Source organism: Bufo gargarizans, chromosome 8, assembly GCF_014858855.1.
Source record: "Bufo gargarizans isolate SCDJY-AF-19 chromosome 8, ASM1485885v1, whole genome shotgun sequence".
Lineage (NCBI taxonomy): Eukaryota > Metazoa > Chordata > Amphibia > Anura > Bufonidae > Bufo > Bufo gargarizans.
The window spans coordinates 60267580-60294129 of record NC_058087.1 but is presented as its reverse complement, the minus strand read 5'-3'; the positions used below and the strand labels follow the sequence as shown (position 1 = coordinate 60294129).

At 42.6% G+C, this 26550-nt stretch overlaps 1 protein-coding gene across 1 annotated transcript in view; it reads left to right on the top strand.

Moving 5' to 3' along the window:
* Positions 1–26550, top strand: part of LOC122945382 (putative methyltransferase DDB_G0268948) — a 144150-nt gene that overhangs the window by 32062 nt on the left and 85538 nt on the right. The window contains exons 2-4 of the mRNA XM_044304455.1: positions 20250–20413; positions 20505–20718; positions 21094–21197. Of these exons, the coding sequence (XP_044160390.1) occupies positions 20250–20413; positions 20505–20718; positions 21094–21197 (482 nt within the window). The remainder of the gene's footprint in view (positions 1–20249; positions 20414–20504; positions 20719–21093; positions 21198–26550) is intronic.

Genomic DNA, 26550 nt, shown 5'->3' with positions numbered 1-26550 from the left:
GGTCGACCCAAGCAAAAGGGACCACCAGAGGACCAGGTAGCAGGTATATTAGATGCTGTTATCAAAACAGCGTCTAATATACCTGTTAGGGGTTAAAAAAAATCGCATCTACAGCCTGCCAGTGAACGATCGCCGCTGGCAGGCTGTAGATCCACTCGCTCATCTTCCGATCCTGTGAACGCGCGCGCCTGTGTGCGCGCGTTCACAGGAAGTCTCGCGTCTCGCGAGATGACGCATAGATGCGTCACTCTGCCTGAGACAGCCGCCTCCGGACCACGATCCTGCGTTAGGCGGTCCGGAGGCGGTTAAGGAGTTAAGTTGGTCTTTATTAACAATATGGAATCCTTTTTTTGTGTACAGAGCTGACATGCTCTATTAGCTGCCTGTTGTTTTTCTTGCCTTTTTCCCTCATCTGAGGAGTAGATTCAGGCTCGGACTGTCCCACAGGGGGTATAGGTGAAATCCCCAGTGGCCCCCTGAGCAAGCTGGGTCCCTAGTCTCTCACCCCTTGCACAAGTAGCACATAACACAGTAGACTTCCTGCACTATATACATCTATCCAGTGTACAGCACCACGACCAGCCTATGTTCATATAAAAAAAAAAAAACTTGATAGATTATTAACTCTGACGTGTACACTCATCATGGAGCACTGCTACTTGGCGCTCCATGACGAGTATACACGCCATGGCATTAAACTGTCACAATGTCTGCAGACATGGTGACAGTGCTGAGACCCCAGCTGTTACATACAGCCCGGGATCTCAGCTAAACTGCCTGGGACCAATGAGGGCGGTCCCGGGCCGGCAATCGCTCTGACAGGCTAGTCTGTACAATATGAGGATTCTAATGCTGGTTGTCAGGTTCAGATGCCCACAGTCTGTGACTGTGGGCATCAGAACCTTGTTATATATATGTGTGTGTATGTATAATATATATATTATTAAAAAAAAGTGGTAAAAAAAAAAAAAATCTAATTTCTTATAGCCGCACATTAATAATTGATTAAACATTTAAAAAATAAAATATACTACACATGTTTGATATCACGAGTTCGTAACAACCTGATCTATGAAACGGTCATGTTACTTTCCCCGCACGGATAATGCCACAAAAAAAAAGAAAAACTATGATGGAATTTTAATTTTTCCCACCTCACTTCCCAAAAAAAGGTATTAAAAGTGATCAAAAAAGTTGTATGTACCCCAAAATGGTACCAATCAAACCGTCACCTCATCCTGCAAAAAATTAGCCCCTACATGAGACAATTGCCCAAAAAATGAAAAAAAATATGGCTTTCAGAAAATGGAGACACACAAACATGTATATTTTTTTCTAACATGCTGTTATTGTGTTAAAGTGAAATAAAAAAAAAAAGTATATACATATTGCGTATTGCCGTATCCGTAAGAAACTGCTGTATAAAAATATCACATGAACTTACCCCTCAGATGAACACAGTAAAAAAAAAAATCTATTTTTTGTCACCTTACATCACAAAAAGTGTAATACCAAGCGATCAAAAAGTCATATGCAGCCCAAAAGAGTATCAATCAAACCATCATCTCATACCCCCCAAAAAATGAGCCCCTACATAAGACAGTCGCTCAAAAACAAAAAAAATATGGCTTTCAGAATATGGAGACACAAAAAATGTTTTTTTTTTTTAATGCTTTATTATGTAAAACTGAATCTAACAACTAAAAAAGTTGTCATATTTGTTATAGTCTTGTCTGTCACAACCTGCTCTATAAAAATACCACATGATCTAACCTGTCAGATAAACACTGTACATAACAAAAAATTAAAACGGTCCCAAAACAGCTATTTTTTTGTTACCTTGCCTCACTAAAAGTGTTATATAGAGTAACTAAAAATCATATGTACCCTAAAATAGTACCAAAAAAACTGCCACCTTATACTGTAGTTTCCAAAATGGGGTCTTATTTGGAGTTTCTACTCGAGGGGTGCCTCAGGGGGTCTTCAAATGTGACATGGCAGCTTAAAATTATCCCAGTGAAATCTGCAATCCAAAAACGATATGGCCTTCCTTTCCTTCTGTGCCCTGCCTTGTGCCCATACAGCAGTTTACATCTACATATGGGGTGTTTCTGTAATCTACAGAATCAGGGCAATAAATATTGAGTTTTGTTTGGCTGTTAACCCTTGCTTTGTTACTGGAAAAAATTGATTAAAATGGAAAATCTGCCCAAAATTTAGAAATTTCATCTACATTTTTCTTTAATTCCTGTGGAACACGTAAAGGCTTAACAAGGTTTGTAAAGTCAGTTTTGAATACCTTGAGGGGTGTAGTTTCTAAAATGGGGCCATTTTTGGGTGGTTTCTATTATGTAAGCCTCACAAAGTGACTTCAGACCTGAACTGGGCCTTAAAAAGTGGGTTTTGGAAATTTTCTGAAAAATTTCAAGATTTGCTTCTAAACTTCTAAGCCTTCTAACGTCCCAAAAACAGAACATTTTATTTTAAAAATGATCCAAACATTAGGTAGACCTATATGGTGAATGTAAAGTAATAACTTTTTTGGAGGTATTACTATCTATTTTGAAAGTAGAGAAATTGAAATTTGTGAATTTTTCCAAATCTTTTGCAAATTTTGTATTTATCTTTTTATAATTAAAAGTGAAATATTTTGACTGAAATTTACCACTGTCATAAAGTACAATATGTGATGAGAAAACAATCTCAGAATGGCCTGTAAGTGTTCCAATGTTATTACCACATAAGGCGACACATGTCAGATTTTCAAGATTTGGCATGGTCCTTTAAGGTGAAAAATTACTATGTCATAAAGGGGTTAAAGAAGCTCCCCAGTTTATTATAATAGACACAATCAGAGCTGAGAGGACTTCTAGGTATAGAAGAAAGCTAGACAGTGTCCTCTTCTCCTCAGTACCTACCTTCTCAAAGTTGCTGCAGGGACTCCCATAATCAGTCATCTGGTAGCATCTTCCTGCTGTGTGAGCAGGTAATGTTTGAATGTATCCTTATGGTGGGACCCCAAAATAAATTTTACTGGTGGACCCTAGGCACCCCAGTCAGACACTGAGTAGATGGACTTCTTATCTCTGCTCTCTGACATTATAAACACTCATTAACGCTCATATAAGGGTTTATGACCTCTCAGTAGTTTAGAGATAAGGCTTAGTAGATGACCAGCTGAAGATGAAAGTAAGGCCTCATGCACACGACCGTTGTGTGCATCCGTGGCCGTTGTGCCGTTTTCCGGTTTTTTTCGCGGACCCATTGACTTTCAATGGGTCCATGGAAAAATCGGAAAATGCTCCGTTTTGCAGCCGAGGCCGTGATCCGTGTATCCTGTCTGTCAAAAAAATATGACCTGTCCTATTTTTTTGACGGACAACGGTTCACGGACCCATTCAAGTCAATGGGTCCGTGAAAGAACACGGATGCACACAAGATTGGCATCCGTGTCCGTGATCCGTGGCCGTAGGTTGCTTTCATACAGACAGATCCGAAGATCCGTCTGCATAAAAGCTTTTTCAGATCTAAGTTTTGGGGACGCTTCTAGTTAGAATACACTACAAACTTTGTACAAGACTGCCCCCTGCTGCCTGGCAGCACCCGATCTCTTACAGGGGGATATGATAGCACAATTAACCCCTGCAGGTGCGGCATATCCCCCTGTAAGAGATCAGGGCTGCCAGGCAGCAGGGGGCAGACCCCCCCCTTCCCCAGTTTGAATATCGTTGGTGGCACAGTGTGCGCCCCCCATCGGGCCCCCCCTTCCTCCCTCTATTGTTATAAATCGTTGGTGTCACAGTGTGCGCCCACCATCGCCCCCCCTCCCTCTATTGTATTAAATCGTAGGAGGCACAGTGTGTGCCCACCATCGCCCCCCCCTCCCTCTATAGCAGTAACAACATTGGTGGCAGTGTGCAGCCTCCCATCTCCCCCCCCCCGATCATTGGTGGCAGCGTAGTTCCGATCGGAGTCCCAGTTTAATCGCTGGGGCTCCGATCGGTAACCATGGCAACCAGGACGCTACTGCAGTCCTGGTTGCCATGGTTACTTAGCAATAGTACAATAGTAGAAGATTCATAGTTACCTGCTTGCTGCTGCGATGTTCGTGTCCGGCTGGGAGCTCCACCTACTGGTAAGTGACAGGTCTGTGCGGTGCATTGCTAAAGAACTGTCACTTACCAGTAGGAGGAGCTCCCGGCTGGTCACAGACATCGCAGCAGCAAGCAGGTAAGTATGAATCTTCTACTATTGTACTATTGCTAAGTAACCATGGCAACCAGGGCTGCAGTAGCTTCCGGGTTGCCATGGTTACCGATCGGAGACCCAGCAATTAAACTGGGACTCCGATCGGAACTACGCTGCCACCAATGATCGGGGGGGGGAGATGGGAGGCCGCACACTGCCACCAATGTTGTTACTGCTATAGAGGGAGGGGGGGCCGATGGTGGGCGCACACTGTGCCACCAACGATTTATTACAATAGAGGGAGGGAGGGGAGGGGCGATGGTGGGCGCACACTGTGCCACCAATGATTTATTACAATAGAGGGAGGGAGGGGGGGCGATGGTGGGCGCACACTGTGCCACCAACGATTTATTACAATAGAGGGAGGGAGGGGGGTCCGCACTGGCCACCAATGATATTCAAACTGGGGGGGGGGGGGGGTCTGCCCCCTGCTGCCTGGCAGCCCTGATCTCTTACAGGGGGATATGATAGTACAATTAACCCCTTCAGGTGCGGCACCTGAGGAGTTAATTGTGCTGATCACGGCCCCCTGTAAGAGATCGGGTGCTGCCAGGCAGCAGGGGGCAGTGATGTGCACAGTTTGTAGTATATTCTAACTAGAAGCGTCCCTATCACCATGGGAACGCCTCTGTGTTAGAATATACTGTCGGAAATGAGTTTCACGATGTAGCTCATATCCGACAGTATATTCTAACATAGAGGCGTTCCCATGGTGATGGGGATGCTTCAAGTTATGTTCGGGTGTCCACCTGGCCGTGCGGAGGCAAGTGGATCCGTCCAGACTTACAATGTTAGTCAATGGGGACGGATCCGTTTGAAGATGACACACTGTGGCTCAATTTTCAAATGGATCCGTCCCCCATTGACTTTCAATGTAAAGTCTGGACGGATCCGTCTGAGGCTACTTTCACACTTCGAAATGTTTTAACAATATAATGCAGACGGATCCGCTCTGAACGGAGCCACCGTCTGCATTATATGAACGCAAGTGTGAAAGTAAAGGGACTCCTGACTTTACATTGAAAGTCAATGGGGACGGATCCGTTTGCAATTGCACCATATTGTGTCAACGTCAAACGGATCCGTCCCCATTGACTTGCATTGTAATTCAGGACGGATCCGTTTGGCTCCGCACGGCCAGGCGGACACCAAAACGACTTTTTTTTTCATGTCCGTGGATCCTCCAAAAATCAAGGAAGACCCACGGACGAAAAAACGGTCACGGATCACGGACCCACGGACCCCGTTTTTGCGGACCGTGAAAAAAAACTGTCGTGTGCATGAGGCCTAACAGTCACACAATTAGAAAATCAGTTAACCCTTTGTGACTAAACAGCACAATATTTTTAATAAAGGCCAATTGAAAATATGATTTTTAGCTAAAAATAAGTTAAATGCAATCATAAAAAAATATTGACCCCAAAAATGTACATAGCCTTTAAAGGTGTTTTCCGAGATTTTTTATTTTTTTACTAATGACCTATCCTCTGGATAGATTCAGTATCTGATCTGTGGGGGTCTGTCACCCGGGAACCCTGCCAATCAGCTCTTTGAGAAGGTAGCGGTGCTCCCGTGATTGTGGCTTTCTCTCTGCTTTCCCTAGGCCAAATGAAGACATGTGAATGGAGCTGAGCTGCAATATCAAGCACAACTCTAACTTGTACCCAACCCACTGCAGCTTAGGGCTTGCTCTGCAAGTAGGCAGGGACAAGTCCACAACAGGTCGACCATCCCTATGCTGGTAAGTGCATGGAGTGCCAGGATTATAACCTGATCGGTTATGACTTGGCGCTCCATTAGTCAAAACACTAAGGCCTCTTTCCAGTGCAGTTTCTAGGTAAAATTTCTCTCAGGGCGAGTGTCAAAAAAACTCCCGTCCCGTCCCGCCCGCCCCTAGAAACGGCCCTGCCTCTTTCACACGGGCGTCAGTTTTTTTGCTCGGATAAGAACAGGGTGCATTGCGGGAAAATGCGCGATTTTTCCGCGCGAGTGCGAAACATTGTCATGCGTTGCACTCGCGTGAGAAAAATCGCGCATGTTTGGTACCCAAACCCGAACTTCTTCACAGAAGTTCGGGCTTGGGATTGATGTTCTGAAGATTGTATTACTTTCCTGGTTCCATGGTTATAAGGGAAAATAATAGCATTCTGAATACAGAATGCATAGTAAAACAGTGCTAGAAGGGTTAAAAAATTTTTTTTAAATTTAACTCACCTTAGTCCACTTGATCGCGAAGCCGGCATCTCCTTGTGTCTCCTCTGCGCTGAACAGGACCTGGGGTGAGCTGCTGCATTAAATACCGGTTAAGGACCTTTGATGACGTCACTCCGGTCATCACATGGTACGTCACATGATCTTTTACCATGGTGATTCACCATGGTAAAAGACCATGTGATGACCGGAGTGACATCATCAAAGGTCCTTAACCGGTATTTAATGCAGCAGCTCACCCCAGGTCCTGTTCAGCGCAGAGGAGACACAAGGAGATGCCGGCTTCGCGATCAAGTGGACGAAGGTGAGTTAAATTTTTATTTATTTTTTAACCCCTCTAGCACTGTTTTACTATGCATTCTGTATTCAGAATGCTATTATTTTCCCTTATAACCATGTTATAAGGGAAAATAATAATGATTGGGTCTCCTAGCAACTCCTAGGGTCTTCTAGGGTCTCCTAGCAACCGTGCGTGAAAATCGCACCGCATCCGTACTTGCTTGCGGATGCTATGCGATTTTCACGCTTCCCATTCATTTCTATGGGGCCTGCGTCGCGTGAAAATCGGACAATATAGAGCATGCTGCGATTTTCACTCAACGCACAAGTGATGCGTGAAAATCACCGCTCATGTGCACAGCCCTATAGAAATGAATGGGTCAGGATTCAGTGCGGGTGCAATGCGTTCACCGCACGCATCGCACCCGCACGGAAAACTCGCCCGTGTGAAAGGGGCCTAACACAGTGTTTGAGCTTATGCACACAACCGTATGTATTTTGCGGTCCGCAAAATACGGATCCCCTGAAAATACAGATGACATCCATATTCATTCAGTATTTTGTGGAAATGAACAGCCGGCCCCTAATAGAACAGTACTATCCTTGTCCATAATGCAGACAATAATAGGACACGGAATGCACACAGAGTAACTTCCTTTTTTTTGTGTGGATCCATTGAAATAAAAGGTTCTGCATACGGTCCGCAAAAAAACAGACATGGAAAGAAAATACGTTCATGTGTATGAACCCTTTGGGGGATGGACAGCTGAGCGCTTTCATGGGACAGTGTGAAGATGCTAGGTGACACTGCTGGTGTGCTGTCACTTCCTCTCTTTGCAGGGAGCCAGGTGGCCCTATTACTCAAGAGGGGGATGAAGAGGCCCAGACCGCAGGAGGACCCTTAGATCTTTTGTGGTTTTTCAGGTGTTTACTCCACTGCAGCAGGTGCCTTGCATTTAGATGCCTGGTCATGCAGGTGGTGCTCAGGTTTAGAACCTTTATGCCTCGCTTCAGGCTCTGACTGCACAGCGTGCTAACCACCCATGTCTTGTCATCAGACACTGCCTGAAGATATGCCGTGCCAGGGAACTCCTTTGAGCTGGCTTTGGTGTGCTCAGTACCTCGGCACGGTGGGCAGTAGCATGCATACTGGCTAGGGGCCAGCCACTGTGCTTTTGCACCATACTCCCTCTTTTGCTGTGCGGCTGGTGCTGCATGACCACAACCTCTTCCTCCACATCATCTGTCACCCACTCCCCACCCGTGCTGATGTGCAAGGGGTTGAAGTGGAAGACTGATGGCCGTGAGCCACTGGTGCCAACTGTGCACTTACAGCAGTGGACTAGCTGGAAGATAATGTGAAAGAACTGGAGGCACTCTCATCCATCCAATCTAATACCGCCTCTACTTGTTCTCTCCTCACCATTCGTACAGCGGTACTTGGGCCTACAAAATGATGCATGCACCAGAGGAAGGTGTTTCAATTTAGCGCGTAGCTGGCACAGCTCAACCACGTCATCTCCTGGCAGCAGGAGCTCCACCAATACCAGCAGCACCACGGTCACGTTCCTTATTTGTCACCCACAATATTGACAGACAGACTAACAATTGTATTTTTGTGTCACGGGTGCAATTGAGGTGTATCTCACCCCCAAAAATGTCTATAAGTCACACACAGAATTAACATAAAGATGAACAATAGTATTTTTTTTACAAGTGCAGAGCCTTATTGCAGAATGATAGTGGGCACAGAAGTTATACTGAATGCCCACCATGGTGCCATTGAGCATTAGGGTAAGGGTTCATTTCAGTTATGTCTTTACTATTTTCCCGCCTTTTGTATTTTAATATACGATTCCTTTACATTCTCTGAGGTGATTTCTAAGTGAGGATTCTGATTGGTACCTGGTTGCTCACCTGTTGCTGAGGTACCTGTTTTCTGCCGGCTCCTGATTGGTGATTGATATTCTCTGGGGCGGGAAAATTGAATATTTAAAGAGGATCGCAGCGGGTCCGGAGCTTGTCCGCCGCGGAGCTTGGATGAAGAGGACGTCGTAGCCTGGATGAAGAGATAGTCGTCTGAAGCCCTGGTATATTGCCGGCGTAGCTGCAAAAGAGCTATTTAGCTTCGTCGGCATTTCCAGGCGAAGTAAGCGGCGGCGGGGCAAGAGCCGAGTTAGCGATAAAGAAGCGGAGAAGTAGCGGCGGACTGAAGAGTAAAGTAAAGCGGAGTCAAGTGGCAGTGTGGCGCTTGTGGAAGTAAAGCAGCGCCGAGTCAAGAGCTTCAAGTAGTCGAAGACAGTCCCTTACAGTCCAGCTAGAAAGAAAGCGTACTCACCGTTCCCGATGGAAGAGCTCCTGCAGAAGCTGATTCATCGCGCCGAGTCAAGAGGAGGGGAGGCGTGGCTTCAGCGGTGTTTGGCGGACGGCTGTTCGGCTGAGGAAAAAGAAGCGCGCTCACGTGACGTCGCGCTGCGTGATGACGTCGAGGAAGTAGCGACGGCCTCTGCGTCTGTGAGGTCATCAGGGAGCGCGTCCCAGTGCGCTGAATCGCGTTCTTCCAAGCAGATCAAGCGGCCGAAGAGGGCTTATTCGCCATTGGATGCAAGTTCCAGGAAAGGTAGCAGTGTGCGCTCCTCCTCCAGATGTGCGGTATCGCAACCTGGGGTTTTGAGTCAAGCGCAACTGCCGGCCTCTAGCGTTCCCAGCATGGACCAAGGACCGGAAACTGGTGAGAAGATGTGTGAGCAGAGCTTTGCTTTGCCTACCGACATAGGAAACAATGACAGTAAATTGTTAAATAGTTTAGCTAAATTGTTTTCTGAGTGGGCTGCAGCTAGTGCGCCTATTGCAGTAGATCAGCCTGCATCAGTGTGGAAGGATATTTCAGCTGATGCAGGTGCTGATATTGTAAATAGTAATAAGGTAGCTAATACTTTAGTTTTAGATAATGGAGTTGGCATAAGTGAGACTTGTTTAAAGGAAGCGTTGACATGTGACGGCTCTCCTTTGGGGTTTCACTTGGCTCAGTCAGTAAAAGAGAAAATTTGGAGGAGGGAGTACATTGATATTTTATCATTACTTCCTTCTGCAAAGGATTCATTTAAAATTGAGAAGAAAGCATTTGAGAAGGAGGAAGATAGGAAGAGGGTTGCGCCAAGATTTTTTAATAATTGACTGCAGGCCTTTTTTTATCTATTCTTCAGTATTTTGTGCAAAGCATCCTAATAGTAGTGTTGGTCTGTTTCAGCATATGGACTCCATTTTAGAGGCGTACCGCAATTTTGGGGGCTTCGCATGGTTTACATATGATGAAACTTTTCGTCAGAAATTAGCGGTACATAGTAACATGAGTTGGGGATCCAAGGACGTGGGCCTTTGGCTTAGTCTAATGTTGCCGCAAAAAAGCGTTTTTCAGAGTAGGCCATTTAATTCAATAGTGTCTGGCGCTGTTACGAAAAAAGGTGTTTCTTTTGCATACAACGAGTCTGCGTGCAGGTGGCTGAACAATTGTAGATACAGGCACGAGTGTTCATTTTGCTCCTGTTTTTACCCTGTTTTTCGGTGTTTTAAAAAATCTAACCAAACCGCTGTACAAAATCAATCAAACAGAGATTTTTCAAAAAGCGCAGACACCAGTGAATTGGGTAAAAATGCTTCCATGGCTAGATCTGTTTCCAGACCGTCTGAAGGCGGAGCTAATTCATAGAGGTTTTGTTAATGGTTTTTATGTACCAAAATTTACTGGTAAAGGTTGTTTATTAAATGATAATTTGCCGTCGGTTAGGAAGCATTTCGATATTGTTGAGGATAAGATTGTTAAAGAGTTGAGAGAGGGTAGGATAGCTGGTCCTTTTAATTCCCCGCCTTTTTCTGATTTTAGGGTATCTCCTTTGGGAATTGTGCCAAAGAAAAATCCCAATGAGTTTAGATTGATTCACCATTTATCATATCCTGCTAAAGAGTCTTTGAATGATTCTTTAGATAAAGATATAGCGTCGGTAGCATATACTTCTTTTGATGATGCTGTTTCTCTTATTTGTTCAGTTGGGGAAGGGTGTTTTATGGCGAAAGCAGACATTAAGGCTGCTTTTCGTCTTTTGCCAGTAGATCCAATAGGTTTTAATTCGTTAGGTTTTCAGTTCAACGGTCAATTTTTCTTTGATAAATGTTTGCCAATGGGGTTTTCTTGGTCTTGTTTTTACTTTGAGTCATTTTCTTCCTTTTTGAATTGGGTTGTTATTAAAGAGTTGGGTTCTATGAATGTTATACATTATTTAGATGATTTTTTATTTGTTGGTAATTTTAATGAGTGTTCTTGTTTATGTGAAGGATTTTCACAAATTTGTCAGTATTTTGGTATTCCATTAGCACAGGAAAAATCAGTAGGGCCTGGTCAGGTGATTGAGTTTTTAGGTATTATAATTGATTCAGTTAATATGGAAGTCAGGTTGCCTATGGAGAAAATTGAAAAGGCGAGATTGTTAATTAATAAAATTGTTTCAGTAAAGAAAGCCCAGCTGAAGGAGGTACAGAGCTTATTGGGTGTGCTGGCTTTTGCGTCAAGGGTCATTCCGGTAGGTCGTGTTTTTTCCCGTAGGTTATATATGGCGACGAAAGGGTTAAAATCTCCATATGCGCATGTTAGGATCACAAGAGTCCTTAAAGACGATTTAGCAGTATGGGATGAATTTTTAATTCATTTTAATGGTCGTTGTGCTTGGCAAGAAGAATTCCGGGAGGCAGGCTCATTAGGTTTATTTACGGATGCCTCAGGTCCATGGGGGTACGGTGCATTTTTAAATGGCCAGTGGTCTGCTGAACCATGGCCGGATTGGTGGGTGGAGTTAGGTTTGAATAAAAATTTAGTGTTGTTAGAATTGTTCCCGGTAGTAGTTTCATTGGTCATTTGGGGTAATGTTTTTAGGAATAAGAGAGTTTTAATTTATACTGATAACAAGGGTGTGCTATTTGCAATTAATTTCTTGTCTTCTCATTCAGAAGTAGTTGTTAGATTATTACGTTATTTGGTTTATTGTTGTTTAGAGCTGAATGTTTGGTTGAAAGCTAAATATATTCCTAGTAAAGATAATAAAATAGCTGATTCACTTTCCCGCGCGCAGTGGGAAAGATTCTTTTATCTAGTACCACAGCAGGCAGAGAAAACTGGAATTCCGTGCCCAAAGCAAGTTTGGAATCTTATCCGGATGTAATCAACAGTTTTATTAAGAAGTCTGTAGCTCCGCGTACATGGGAAGTATACTCGTTAGCTTGGAAGAGATGGTATCAGTTTTGTATAGTTAGTAATGTTTCATATTTTAATTTTGATTTGGATGTATTTTTTCAGTTTCTTTGTTCTCTATTAGATAAAGGTTTCGGTTATTCAGTTTTACATTCATCAGTTGCAGGTGTGTCATTCTTTTTTAATGTCAGTATTAGAAGGATGTACATATTCAATTTTTGAAGCGATTTTATTTAAAACTGCTTTTGTGGTGTTATTTTTTGGGGCATTGCGGATAGTAGAGCTAGTAGCAGCCAATAGAAGGTCTGTGTCACCATTAGAGGTTAGCGATGTTAATTTATTTGTTAATTCAGTTCACATTTTTATTAAAAAATCAAAAACGGATCAGTTGGCAAGAGGCACATGGATTAAGTTAGCTATGTTGAACTAATCACGGTTCAGAGTTAGACCTCAGAACAAAGGGTCGTTTTTAATTCATGAGGATGGGTCAGTGTTAACAATTTATCAATTTAATGCTGTATTAAAAAAATGTTTGGAATTACTGAATCTAGGTAAAGAGAATTATTCGTCTCATTCTTTCCGAATTGGCGCGGCAACGGTTGCTGCCGGTCTGGGATTAAATGAAGCGATAATTAAGAGAATTGGTCGATGGGAATCTAACAGATTTAAATTGTATGTTAGGCCTAATTTGGTTCTTTAATGATTTTGATCTTTTTCAGGTCCAAAGAAGATGGTTATTTGGATTCTGGGCCATTCTTTTGTGTTCTGGGCAGAAAGAAGGGCTGCGGAGCGTAATTATTTGAAGAATAACTGTTTTGGTTCTTGTGTTATTTCCATTTTTTGGTTGGGTTTCAGAGGTTTAAAATGGTACCAAATCATTCCGATTTTGAGGGGCGAGTTGGTTTCATTACCATATCCAGATGTTTTAATAATTCATGCTGGTGGTAATGATTTGGGCAAAATTAAGACCTTGGATTTGCTGGATCATATGAAATCAGATATGTTATGTATTAAATTTATGTTGCCTGATGTAACACTGATATTCTCGGAAATTATACCAAGATTGATTTGGAGAGGGGAGCAGTTTGGTTTTATGGAAAAAGGAAAAGGATTAATAGAAACTTGGAAAAATTTCTTCCCAAACTGAATGGATGGTCCATAAGACATACTGAACTTGAAGGTTTTGTTACAGGCCTTTATCGGAATGATTTGGTACATTTGTCTGATATAGGAAATGATATTTTTAATTCAAGTTTGCAGGACATGATAGAGAAGGCCGTGGTTTTTAGGGGGGGACATGTGGGATAATTCCCTCATGTCTGGTGGGTTAGACACCCAGATTTGCTGGGGGGATAATTGGTGGACTCGATGAATTTTCAAAATGAGTATTTATTTATTGGTTATTTATTTATTTAATTATTATGGTGTTTATAGTATTATATTGATGTAACCCTTAATAAAAGACCACGGCCAATTTCTACCACAATTTTGGTTTGTGTTTATTTATTAGTATAAGATTATTGAGTAATTATTTTATTTATATAACGAGTATTGCTCATATGGCAACATGATAGTGGGCACAGAAGTTATACTGAATGCTCACCATGGTGCCATTGAGCATTAGGGTAAGGGTTAATTTCAGTTATGTCTTTACTATTTTCCCGCCTTTTGTATTTTAATATACGATTCCTTTACATTCTCTGAGGTGATTTCTAAGTGAGGATTCTGATTGGTACCTGGTTGCTCACCTGTTGCTGAGGTACCTGTTTTCTGCCGGCTCCTGATTGGTGATTGATATTCTTGGGCGGGAAAATTGAATATTTAAAGAGGATCGCAGCGGGTCCGGAGCTTGTCCGCCGCGGAGCTTGGATGAAGAGGACGTCGTCCCGCCCGCCCTCCCTTGTTTTAGGAAGTAGAAGTCGTGGTCTGTTATTGAAGGGGGTTAGTCACCCAGCTTTGCTGGGGGGATAATTGGTGGACTCAATGAATTTTTAAAATGAGTATTTATTTATTGGTTATTTATTTATTTAATTATTATGGTGTTTATAGTATTATATTGATGTAACCCTTAATAAAAGACCACGGCCAATTTCTACCACAATTTTGGTTTGTGTTTATTTATTAGTATAAGATTATTGAGTAATTATTTTATTTATATAACGAGTATTGCTCATATGGCAACATGTAGCCAGAACATTATTGCACACTCTCCCTACAAAGCGGTTTTGCAGACTGACCCTTCACAGCCTTATAGCCGACTGCATCCAGAGCCTTATTCCTGACTGCACCCAGAGCCTTATTGCCTAACACTGTGCCCCACTCGAGCTGTGTTCTGTCTCTACACTATTTAGAGCAGAATGGCAGTGCCACACGTGAATTGGCAGTTATACGGGCCGTGTCACTTGCTGCGTGGGCCAATCACAGCCATGCCAATACTAGGCATGACTGTGATGGCTTTGAAGTACCCACAGCTAAAAAGCTTGTTGATTGGCTGTGCTGTAGCCTTTCCAAAAACTTTATTCAGCCTCTGAACACTAAACATGCACTTCAGTGACAAAATTTGGTTTCAGATGCCTGAACCCCCGATGTTTGGTCTGAATCTGAATCTTTCAGTTTGGGTTCGCTTGTCCCTACTCACTACATACCTTTACAAATTTTGTGTGGGGTGTAGTTTCCAAAATGGGTTCACTTTTTGGGCACCTCAGAGTGTCTTCAAATGTGACATGGTGCCTGAAAATGATTCCAATGAAATCTTCCCTCCAAAAACATATGATTAATCAATATTGAGGTTTATTTGGCTAACACAAAAAGTGTTACTAGAAAATGGATTAAAATGGAGAACATTTTGAAATTTCACCTTTATTTACCTTTTAATTCCTGTGGAACACTTAAAGGGCTAATAAAGTTTTAGCAAAATCAGTTTTGAATAATGTGAGGGGTGTAGTAAAATGTCATTTATGGGTGGTTTCTATGTTGTAAGCCCCACAAAATGACTTCATACCTGAGATGGTCCTTTAAAAATTTGGTTTTGGATATTTTCTGGAATTTTTTTAAATTGCTTCTAAAATTTTAAGCCTTCCATCTAACATCCTAAAAAAATAAAATTACATTTACAAAATGATGCCAACATAAAGTATAAATATGGTGATTGCGAAGTAATTATTTTATGGAGTATTGTAGCACAGCAGACCTTGGGGGTACTACATTTTGCATAAAGCTTGCATTATGTATTTTGTATTGTTTTATTGTTATGACTGTATGCTACAGCAGGATATGGATGGCAAAGGGTTAACAATGAACAGGGCTAACCACCCTGTCCCTCCCCTCTTGGTAGGGGTGGGCTGGTACTGCTTTCTGCCAGGAGGGGGGAGTTTCTGTCGAGAGATGGAGCGGAGAGGAATCTCAAACAATACCTAAAACAATACTAAGTCAGTAAAACCTAAGTTCTAAATTGTCACCATCCAACCTTCCTCTAATCTTTGCTGGTGCAAGAGAAGATTTGCACTTAGTCTGCTGCTACAGAATGCATTTGAAGTTCTACGTTGCACTTAGTATAAAGACTTTGTTGAATCTACGGTCCGTGAAAACCCAGCCTGCCGTCCTGCTAAGTACACGAGCGCACAGCATCATTGGTTGCTATGGCGCCGTGTGTTTCGTGCCACCGCTGTACAGTAATGCACTCGTATGATCTATACGAGTGTTTTACTGTACAACGGTGGTGGCACGAAGCGCATGGTGTCATAGCAACCAATGACGCCTTGCACTCAGCAGGACGACAGGCCGGATTTTCACGGACTGTGGTCTGTAAAAACCACATGTGTGAATGAGGCCTTATACTTCATCAGGGACACTTATACTCCCATCCTCCACACCAGCTCCTCCAGGGCTTGCTGCAGTATCAGTCTCAAAAGCAGAGAAACTCAAATATTGAAAACTGGTAATTTTTTCCAAATTTTCTATAATTTTTGTATTTAAAAAAGATAAAGCATTAAGTTCAAACCTGATAAACCAGGGTCAGGATACAGGAGGATGAAAAATGACTTGAAGGGATTATTAATGCTCTTTTGTGTAAACAGACATTTCTTTACAAATGCGCCCTAATGTTCTCAAATGAAATACAATGTATGGAAGTGGACAGACACAAACCAAAGGACAATTGTATGTACTGGACAGGATGCATGGAATAGCCTTCCTGCAGAAGTGGTAGCTGCAAATACAGTGAAGGAGTTTAAGCATGCATGGAATAGGCATAAGGCCATCCTTCATATAAGATAGGGCCAAGGGCTATTCATAGTATTCAGTATATTGGGCAGACTAGATGGGCCAAATGGTTCTTATCTGCTGACACATTCTATGTTTCTATGTACTGCTATCATTATAATAAACATAATGTGGGAGATTTATGCACCAACATTTGTAAAAAAAAAAAAAAAAAAAAAAAAAAATGGCTTACCTGCTGGGCACCACATATATTAAAGGGATTGTCTACATTCAATTAAAACTTTTCCAATAGTAAATGTGATAAAAGTAATAGAAGGAAGAATTGATGCTCACCATTTTTTCTTTCCCGCCTAATCCAGCATTGTGCTCTGGTCCTACACCGATAAATGTCATCTTCGTGGCTGCAGCAGTGATGTCCCATACAGAACACACTATGTAAATTGGCTGCAGTGGTGATGTCGGGTGTGCGGGATGTCACTGCTGCACCCAGGAAAGCAAACACTGACGAGGAGGATTGTAGGACAGTGCAGGGGCAAGAACTGATATCACTAGTTTTGCATACAGTATTTACTTGAAATCTGTTTTTTGCTAAATTGTGGCATGAGGTAAGATAATGGATGGGATAAACTCAGCCTAGATAGTCTAAAGGTGAGCTGGATTGATCATCCTGTGTTGAAGGGAATACTAATTATTGATATTTTAGATAATACCAATAATTAATATTCATAAATAGGCATAAGTCGTCTAGTGATGACTCTGCCTATTTATGCCTAAATGAAAACTATCTATGTTAGTCAGCTAATTGCCTATGTTAATTATGTTAAAGAAAATATTACCTAATGATATTTTAGATAATACTAATAATTCATATTCATAAATAGGCGTGAGTCGTCTAGTGATGACTCTGCCTATTTATACCTAAAATAGATACCTAACTATACTCTCTAGCTAACTAACTAGCTAACTACCTCTGATTGCATATACACTACACTGAACTACACTACATGTGACTTACTGTCACTATACTAGGGCGGTGACTACTAAAAACACTACAGGCTGTATTATAAACAATAAAGTATTTATTACACAATACAACTATACATTTCCAATAATATGCTCAGGGCCGTCTTTAACAAGGGGGAAAAGGGGCAGCTGCCCTGGGCCCAGTTGCTCCTGGGGGGCCCAAGGTAGCTGCCTCTTGAGCCCTGCTAGCTACTGCCCCAGTTGTCAGGCTGTCAGCTACACAGTGGGTGCTGCCATGCCATGCCTGCCGGCACTCCAGACAGCGAACTGTGAGAGCTGTGAATCTCTAGGATCTTAGATGACATCATCACCATGTGACCAGTAACCTAGCAATATTACTGGTCACATGGCTATGAGGTCATCAAGGTCCTACCAGGAGAAGTTTGCCTTAACTGTGGAGCTTTTTTTGTGAAGATTACATCAGGAAAAGGTGACAGGGGCTGTGTTATGCTAATATACTGTAAACTACTGTATACTGTGGGGGCCTGTATACTGTGGGTGCTGTATATTGTGGGTGCTGTATATTGTGGAGTGCTATACTGCTGTAGTGTATAGTGTGGGGGGCTGTATCGTGTATAGTTTGGGGTGCAGTATACGGTGAGATGCTATACTGTGAGGTGTTGTATACTGTGGGGTGCTGTATACTGTGGGCTGCTATACTGCTCTACTATATACTGTGGGGTACTGTATAGTGTGAGGTGCTATACTGCATACTGTGTGGTGCTATATACTATAGGGTGCTTTACTGCATACTGTGGGTTGCTGTATACTATAGGGTACTATACTGCATACTGTGGGGTGCTGGGGTGCACTGTAACACTAGGGTGAGCCAAGCCCTGGTCTCCTTCCTGCAGTGCGGTGCCCACTTCCAGCCTGAGCCCAGCTGCCCAGAGCACTCATCCTGAGCTGCTGGAGTCTTCAGAACTGAAGTATTTACAGTCAGTCATTCACTGGACTCTACCAGATGTGGGGATTTTTTGTGTGTGTGTTGTGGTGGAGGGCGTGATTGCCTGATAAGGTGTGGGAAGGCGGGATCCAGGGGGCCCAAGTTAAAATTTTGCCCAGGGTCCAATCAATATTAAAAGACTGCCCTGCATACGCTATATCTATATATATTTATAGATCAATGGATATAAATATATATATACATATAGACGCGCACACCATAGCAAAGTAACAGTACTACAATAAACAATATTATTAAACACAATACAAACCTAACCCTACACTACACAATTCCCAATTCCACCCCACACACACTATCTATACAATACACTCACATACACATTAGCAGCCCACCCAAACTGGCTCTAAGCTATCCCTATGGGAGAAACAAAGGGTTAACACACACTCAGCTGCTGCTGGGGTAGGCAAGGTAGCAGTGAAGGGGTAAAGGATTACAGGGCAGCTACAGGGGTAACTGGGGCTGCCTCAAGGGTCAATGGGTGGGGGCAGACAGGGCTGAGTTTAAATACTGACTGCAGGAGTTCAGCAGCCAAGGTTAGGGGATGGTTGGTGGAGCAGGGGTTAATGCAGGGGTTATCGGTGGTATAGGGAAAAGGGGTTAAATGCCGGGGTTAGGGTTAACCCAATGCAGGCCAGGGGTGAATAGGGGTAAATCGGGGCAGGGGTATTAGGGGTACTGTAGTGCTGGAGGGAAAGGGCTACTCAGCAATCTCCAGGGGCATGTGGGGCTCTGCCCCTCTTCCTTCAGGAAGCTGTTTGGTCCATCTTCCTTCATGGAGTTGTTCCCATGTGTCTGTTTATGGCTGTCCCAAGACAGAGAGCCTTTGTCCTGGCTTGGGCTAATATAAGCCCAAAAGTAGCCCACCTCCCCCCTCTTCAACAGGACGGTGATGACATCATCATGGGAGTGTGACGGAATGCTTGAACTGCCAGTTGGCCCCCTGAGGCTAGCTCAGGATCGGTACAGACAAAGGAATCAAAGGATTTCCTGCCCAAAGTGTAAATGAGAGCAACCCCCCAGATGCCACACCATGGTATCACACATGCCCACGTCATAACAGAACTAGGCTGACCTACTATATGAATGAGAACCTATAGTTAAAACTTTCAGGGTGAGCTCTAATCTCACTGAATTCAGTATGATCTTGAAAAGCGTCTGTGGCTGCGTACTCACACTGACTCCTCTATTCTAGTATCCTATAGGTATATTCATTCTCATAGTGCTCACTTCCTGGACTAAAACTGTAACTTAGAATCTGCCCCCGACATGTTTCGCCGAGTACCGGCGTCTTCAGGGGCTGGGCAGTCTATGACTCCAAGTACAAGGACTTGATCTTTTAATACCTCTGTTTATGACATCATTCGTAGTGGGCAATAAACATCGCTTACTCTCAGTCATTCTCCCTTGCCTATCAACCAATAAGGGGGGAAGAATAGATGGGCAAGGGAGAATGACTGAGAGTAAGCGATGTTTATTGCCCACTACGAATGACGTCATAAACAGAGGTATTAAAAGATCAAGTTCTTGTACTTGGAGTCATAGACTGCCCAGCCCCTGAAGACGCCGGTACTCGGCGAAACATGTCGGGGGCAGATTCTAAGTTACAGTTTTAGTCCAGGAAGTGAGCACTATGAGAATGAATATACCTATAGGATACTAGAATAGAGGAGTCAGTGTGAGTACGCAGCCACAGACGCTATTCAAGAGAATACTGAATTCAGTGAGATTAGAGCTCACCCTGAAAGTTTTAACTATAGGTTCTCATTGATATAGTAGGTTTTATTAAGTACAATAAATAATACAGCCTAAACTACAATGGTAATTCTTAACGCTGCTCCTTCACAATAGGGTTTTTGTGAATTATTAGAACCAGGCTGATATATAGTTAGATATATATATATATATATATATTCAAATATCACCCTTCCCTCTACATCCCGCATCAACAAATGTGATTAATCTGTTGCATTTTTTGACTACACATGATTAGTAAAACTGCCCCAATGTGTTTAGAAAAAAATTCTGCTTTTACAAAATATCCTCTTCCCTTCTCTACAGACAAATGGGCAGCCCCTTGAAATGCTGGTGGATGTTGGCTGTGGAACTGGACGCTACACTTTACCTCTAGCTCCTCACTTCAAAAATGTCCTGGGAATAGACATTAGTGAATCCCAAATGAATTTGGCTAAACAAAGTACATCTGCAAACAATGTGTCGTACATGTGAGTACTGCGCTGGCATTACTAGTTCTGCTAATATAATGAGAGGATTAGATGGCCTCAGTCACCCTGGGAATCTCTCTTCTGTCTATAGGGTGGCTTCAGCGGAGAAGATACCTGTAAAGAATGATTCTGTGGACCTGGTGCATGCCGGACTTGCTGCACATTGGTTCACAATAGACAAGTTTCTCAATGAGTCAGTTCGAGTACTGAAGACAAATGGATGCCTGGCTTTACATGCTTTTTATCTGGCCACTGAGATTGAATACAAGGATTTGTCACGTGATCTGAGCGCAGTAATGTCAGAGGTAACGTGCCGATGAATATTAGTGATAATGCAGATATAATTTGTACATCTTTTTTGTGTATAGTAGAATTCTGTGCTGTATTTGTATATGGACTTAGGATTCTTGGGCCCACCAGAGCAATTGATTCTGAGGGTACATCCTCCACCTATACAGAACATGTGTCCATGTTTAATTGCAATCTGTTATCATAGGTTGTGCATTATATCAATAAGGTCTAATAGGTTATTTGTGAATGACACCAATGAGGTTTTATTGTAGCTTTGGAGACCTGATATATTGTGTCAGGGCCTTGGCTCACTAAAGGATTGCGGATCAGTCCAACCCTCATGAAAGTCATCATTCATTAAATTTTTTTATTGATTTTATTTTTTGCAGGTATGGGATACTTTGCTCCAGCATGGTCAAAAAAGCATGACACAGCACATGCTTTGTCAGTACCAAAGTATATACGAGGCTATTCCACTAAAGGACAAGGAATTGTAAGTTTTTACATATTTAATGCAGAGATGAGTGAACCTTTTGCGATTCGGTTTGATTCAGTTTTGGCGACATTTTCAAAAAGTTTGATTTCTACCCAATCCAAAGTTGCTCCAATTGCCCTGAAAATTGTTATATGGTTCCATCTAATCTCCTAGGACTCTTGAATTCAATGACCCCAATAGTAAATCATGTCTGAATGACTGACTGACATACATAGCTATGGGTATACGCATGGTTGATGGTGTTAACAGATTATTTAACAACACACTGCACCATCACATATGTTATGCCTTTTCATAATAAAAAGCTTCCAAAAATTATAAAAAAAAAATGTATTGGGGGCAGATAATTATTAAATACAACTACGGTGTTATGAGAAATTACACCTTAATGGGGGTAGAATGCCTGCCCATATAACACGCACAAGTGTTACTTGGCTTTTTGGGAACAGGTATCCAAAAATTATACGTTAATGGGGGCAGCATGCTTGCCTGTATCTATACATGCACAAGTGCTAATTGTCAGAAGATAGAGTGGCTCATTATGCACAAGTCTAGAAAAATTCTCCCTGCAGGAGTACAGTGTAGATGTGGAAAGGGTAATCGTGGCATGTTGCTGCAACAGTAGACTCTCAGACTTCAGTGGTTAATAGTCCAAATGGGGTTTTATTTTTCATCCATCACAACACAATACAGGTTCCAAGTTAACTGTCCCTTGGGATGAAGACACAGCACATAAAGCATAACAAAAAAAAAACATCAAATGAGCACCTGCCCATTGGGGCTCTAACTATATAGAGAATTTCTCTATACCTTCAGCATGTCGGGGAGGTGAATGTATCTGACTTTGCACAACCACATGGTCAAACAGCCACCATGCTCTTACACTGACTGAGGCTTCTATTTATTCACCAGTAATGAGGTAATGATCCCTGAAGACGCACTTGAGATTGCCTCAGGCTGGGAAAAGTGATGTACTGTATGGGGAGGGAGTGGCATATCCACTGCCAAACCTGTATGCCACTACATTTGAGTCCAGCCCATAAATGCTTAAAGGGACACTGACAGGGCCAATAAGCATATTGAGGTATATATATGGCAGTACAGGTCTTATAATGGGTATTACAATCATCTAAGTATCCCCCCTGTCCACATTATACATACAGTAAACTTAAGTTTTATAACCTGCTCCAACGGTCTTCAATCTGCCCAAGGGGCGGCGTTTCACCTCTCTTGCGCCCAGCCAGCCTCCCCCAACTGCTGCTTTGAAGCGCCGCCCAGCTCATGAATATTCAGTTTGCTCGGCGGCTTCTGCGGTCCCCGCTCTGAAGCGCTGCGCTGAACAGTGCCCTGCGCATGCGCCGGATCTTGTGAAGTCGGGGACAGTAAGCGCCGCCCAGCGAAGTGAATATTGATGAGCTGGGCGGCGCTTACTGTACCGGACTTCACAAGATCCGGCGCATGCGCCGGGCACTGTTAAGCGCAGCGCTTCAGAGCGGGGACCGCAGAAGCCGCCCAGCAAACTGAATATTCATGAGCTGGGCGGCGCTTCAAAGCGGCAGTTGGGGGAGGCTGGCTGGGCGCAAGAGAGGTGAAACGCCGCCCCTTGGGAAGATTGAAGACCGTTGGAGCAGGTTATAAAACTTAAGTTTACTGTATGTATAATGTGGACAGGGGGGATACTTAGATGATTGTAATACCCATTATAAGACCTGTACTGCCATATATATACCTCAATATGCTTATTGGCCCTGTCAGTGTCCCTTTAAATAACCTGTTTCAACAAACAACTTGGCTTTGTCACTTATAGAGAAGGATTTGGGTGAGACAACTTGGCTTTCTGGATTCCTTTTCTGATCCATTCTGGGTGAAATATACTCCCTTTCTAGCATTTTCCCCCACACATTGTTACACAGACAAGACAGTAGATTGGCTGTTTAGGAGTAGTACTAATGGTGGTAGGTGGTGGTTGGTAGTCCAAGTATAAAAATAAAAAAAAAAAGATTTGTCTGCTTTGCCGAATTTTACGAAAAAATTTGCTTTGTGACGAATTACTTTATCACAAAGCGCATTTCTTTGTAAGTATCTGGTGCAATGACATGGAGTGGCGATTGTGCCGCTCACCATCATTGTATCCCTCACCATCATTGTATCCCTCAGATATCGCGTTCATGGCTGATGGAAGCATAAAACAGAGTGTTAAATAAAAAAATAATTCACTAACCTCATCTATTTGCTTGTGAAGACCCGGCTATCTTGATTGAAGATCTAGCGCGAAATCTCACACAGCCCATACGGGATTTCATACAATCAAGATGGCAGTGGATGGCCCATTGCGAGCAAATGGATTAGGTAAGTATGTTGTGTGTTTTTTTTGTTTTGTTTTGTTTTGTTTGCAGTTAAGATCTTGTGAAGTCCGGTACAGTAAGCGCCGCCCAGCTCATCAATATTCACTTCGCTGGGCGGCGCTTACTGTCCCCGACTTCACAAGATCCGGCGCATGCGCAGGGCACTGTTCAGCGCAGCGCTTCAGAGCGGGGACCGCAGAAGCCGCCGAGCAAACTCCATATATATTTGTATAGGTTAATCATGTCCCACCTTAGACATCTCTTCTCAAGACTAAATACATGCAATTATTTTAATCTTTCTTCATAACCCTCCATTCCCCTTATCAGTCTAGTTGCTCTCCTCTGTACTTTTTCCAGCTGCAGTGTGTCCTTACTATATACTGGTGCCCAAAACTTAACTGCATATTCCAGATGAGGCCACACCAACGCTTTGTAAAGTGGTAATATTACATCCCTCCGCAGCGACTCCATCCCTCGTTTAATGCATGACAATATCCTAGTGGCCTTAGAAGCAGCTGATTGACATTGTATGCTGTAATTTAATCTACCATCCACAAGGACACCCAAATCCTTCTCTATAAGTGACTCTCCCAGTGCTACATCACCTAGGACACATGCAGCACAAAGATTACTACCAAGATGCATAACTTTACATTTGTCCACATTGAACCTCATTTGCCAAGTTAATGCCCAATCACTCAGTGTTCAAGTCAGCTTGTAGATTATGGACATCTTCCATAGACTCTACAGTTCTACACAGCTTAGTGTCATCTGCAAAAATGGATATGGTGCTATTAATCCCATCCTCAATATCATTAATAAATAAATTAAATAATAAAGGGCCCAGCACTGAAACTTGAGCTACACCACTTATAACCTGGCACCATTCTGAATAGGAATCATTGACCACAACTCTCTGGACACGGTCCTTAAGCCAGTTTTCAATCCAATTGCAAACTATACTTTCCAAGCCAATAGACCTTACTTTACCTATTAGGCATCTATGAAGGACCGAATCAAAAGCCTTTGCAAAATCCAGAAACACTACATCCACAGCCGCCCCTCTGTCCAGGCTACTACTCACCTCCTAATAAAAACAAATCAGGTTAGTCTGACAACTTCTGTCCTTGGTAAACCCATGCTGGTTATAACTTATAATATTATTTATAGTTACATACTCCTGTATATAGTCCCTTAAGACTCCTTCAAACATTTTTCCCACAACATAAGTTAAACGAACTGGTCTATAATTACCTGTGGAGGACCTTGATCCTTTTTTGAATATGGGCACCACGTTTGCCTTGCGCCAATCACTTGGCACTGTACCAGTACCTATAAAATCTTCAAAAATTATAAACAGAGTCACAGTAATGACTGAACTGAGCTCTTTAAGCACTCTTGGGTGTGATCCATCTGGACCCGAAGCCTTGTTCACATTTACCCTATTTAACTTCTCTTGGACCATATCTACAGTTAGCCAATTGAGTATATCACTGGATGTAGAGCGCCACAGATATCAGCTCCTTTCTCTTCTTTTGTATATACAGAGCTACAAAAGCTATTAAGAAACTCTGCCTTTTCCTTATCTTCAGTGACTACCCCCTCTTTACCATTATTTAGGGGCCCTACCTGCTCAGACCTAGGTTTTTTAGCATTTATATATTTAAAAAACTTTTTGGGATTTGATTTGCTTTCTTTTGCTACCTGCTGTTCGTTTTGTATTCTTTGCTAATTTTATCTCCTTTTTTGTAGATTTTTTTTATTTTATTTTTTAGACCCTTTGTAATTTTCAAACGCTACAGCTGACTCCTCAGATTTGTATTTTTTAAATGCCCTCTTTTTGTCTTTTATTGCCCTTTTTACAGTAGCTGTAAGCCATGGGGGGGGGGTTTCATGTTTCTCATGTTAGCCGTTTATACTTGTTACCTTAAGGGATACATTTTTTAGTGCAATTACTCAATGTGGATTTGAAGCTCTCCCATTTATCCTCTGTATTATTATGTGACAGTAGCTGCTCCCAGTCTAGGCCCTGAAATGCTGAATTTTGAAATTCAGTGTCTTTGCTCTGCCTGACAGAGTTTGCTTTTTATAGTTTAGGGGGAATATAGTTATATTGTGGCCACTATTACCTAGTGTTTCTAAAACAGTAACAATAACAACAAGCTCTGCATCATTAGAAATCACCAGATCCAACAGAGCATCGACCCTAGTGAGAGCCTTTACAAACTGGCCCATAAAGTGGTCCTACATCAAGTTGAGGCATTTTCTCCCCTTTGCGGTTGAGGCAGAACCATGACTTCAGTCAATATCTGGGAAGTTAAAATCTGCCATTATGACCACTGTACCAGCCTGTGCCGCCTGCTCTATTTGGTTATACAGTTGCATTTCTATCTCTTCTGTGATGTTAGGGGGTCTATAGATTGAAGAAAATCACAGAAATAAGATAATAATGCACTTAGTAAAGTAGATGCAAGCATTATATAAAGACCTCACTCTGATATGATAAAATCTGAGCCAATATATTTTGATCAAAACACATCTGTGCACGCCTACCAAGCGCCAAGGTGGTCTCAAGTCAAGCGGGTCCTACGCTAAACCTACCTAAGCCATTGGACTTCTATGTTCAGGAGCGCAGACGCCACACATATGGTGTGCTGCTCCTAGTCACCTCCTATGATACACATGGAGGTGACTAGGAGCAGCACCACCATATGTGCGGCGTCTGCGCTCATAAACATAGAAGCCCAATGGCTTAGGTAGGTTTAGCGTAGGACCCGCCTGACCTGAGACCACCTTGGCTCTTGGTAGGCGGGCACAGATGTGTTTTGATCAAAATATATTGGCTAAGTGTCTCAGATATTATCATATCAGAGTGAGGACTTTGTCTATATATAATGCTTGGATCTACTTTACTAAGTGCATTATTATCTTATTTCAGTGATTTTCTTCAATAATATGGCCATGGACATCCGCACATTTATATATCATACCATGCAGGATGTTTT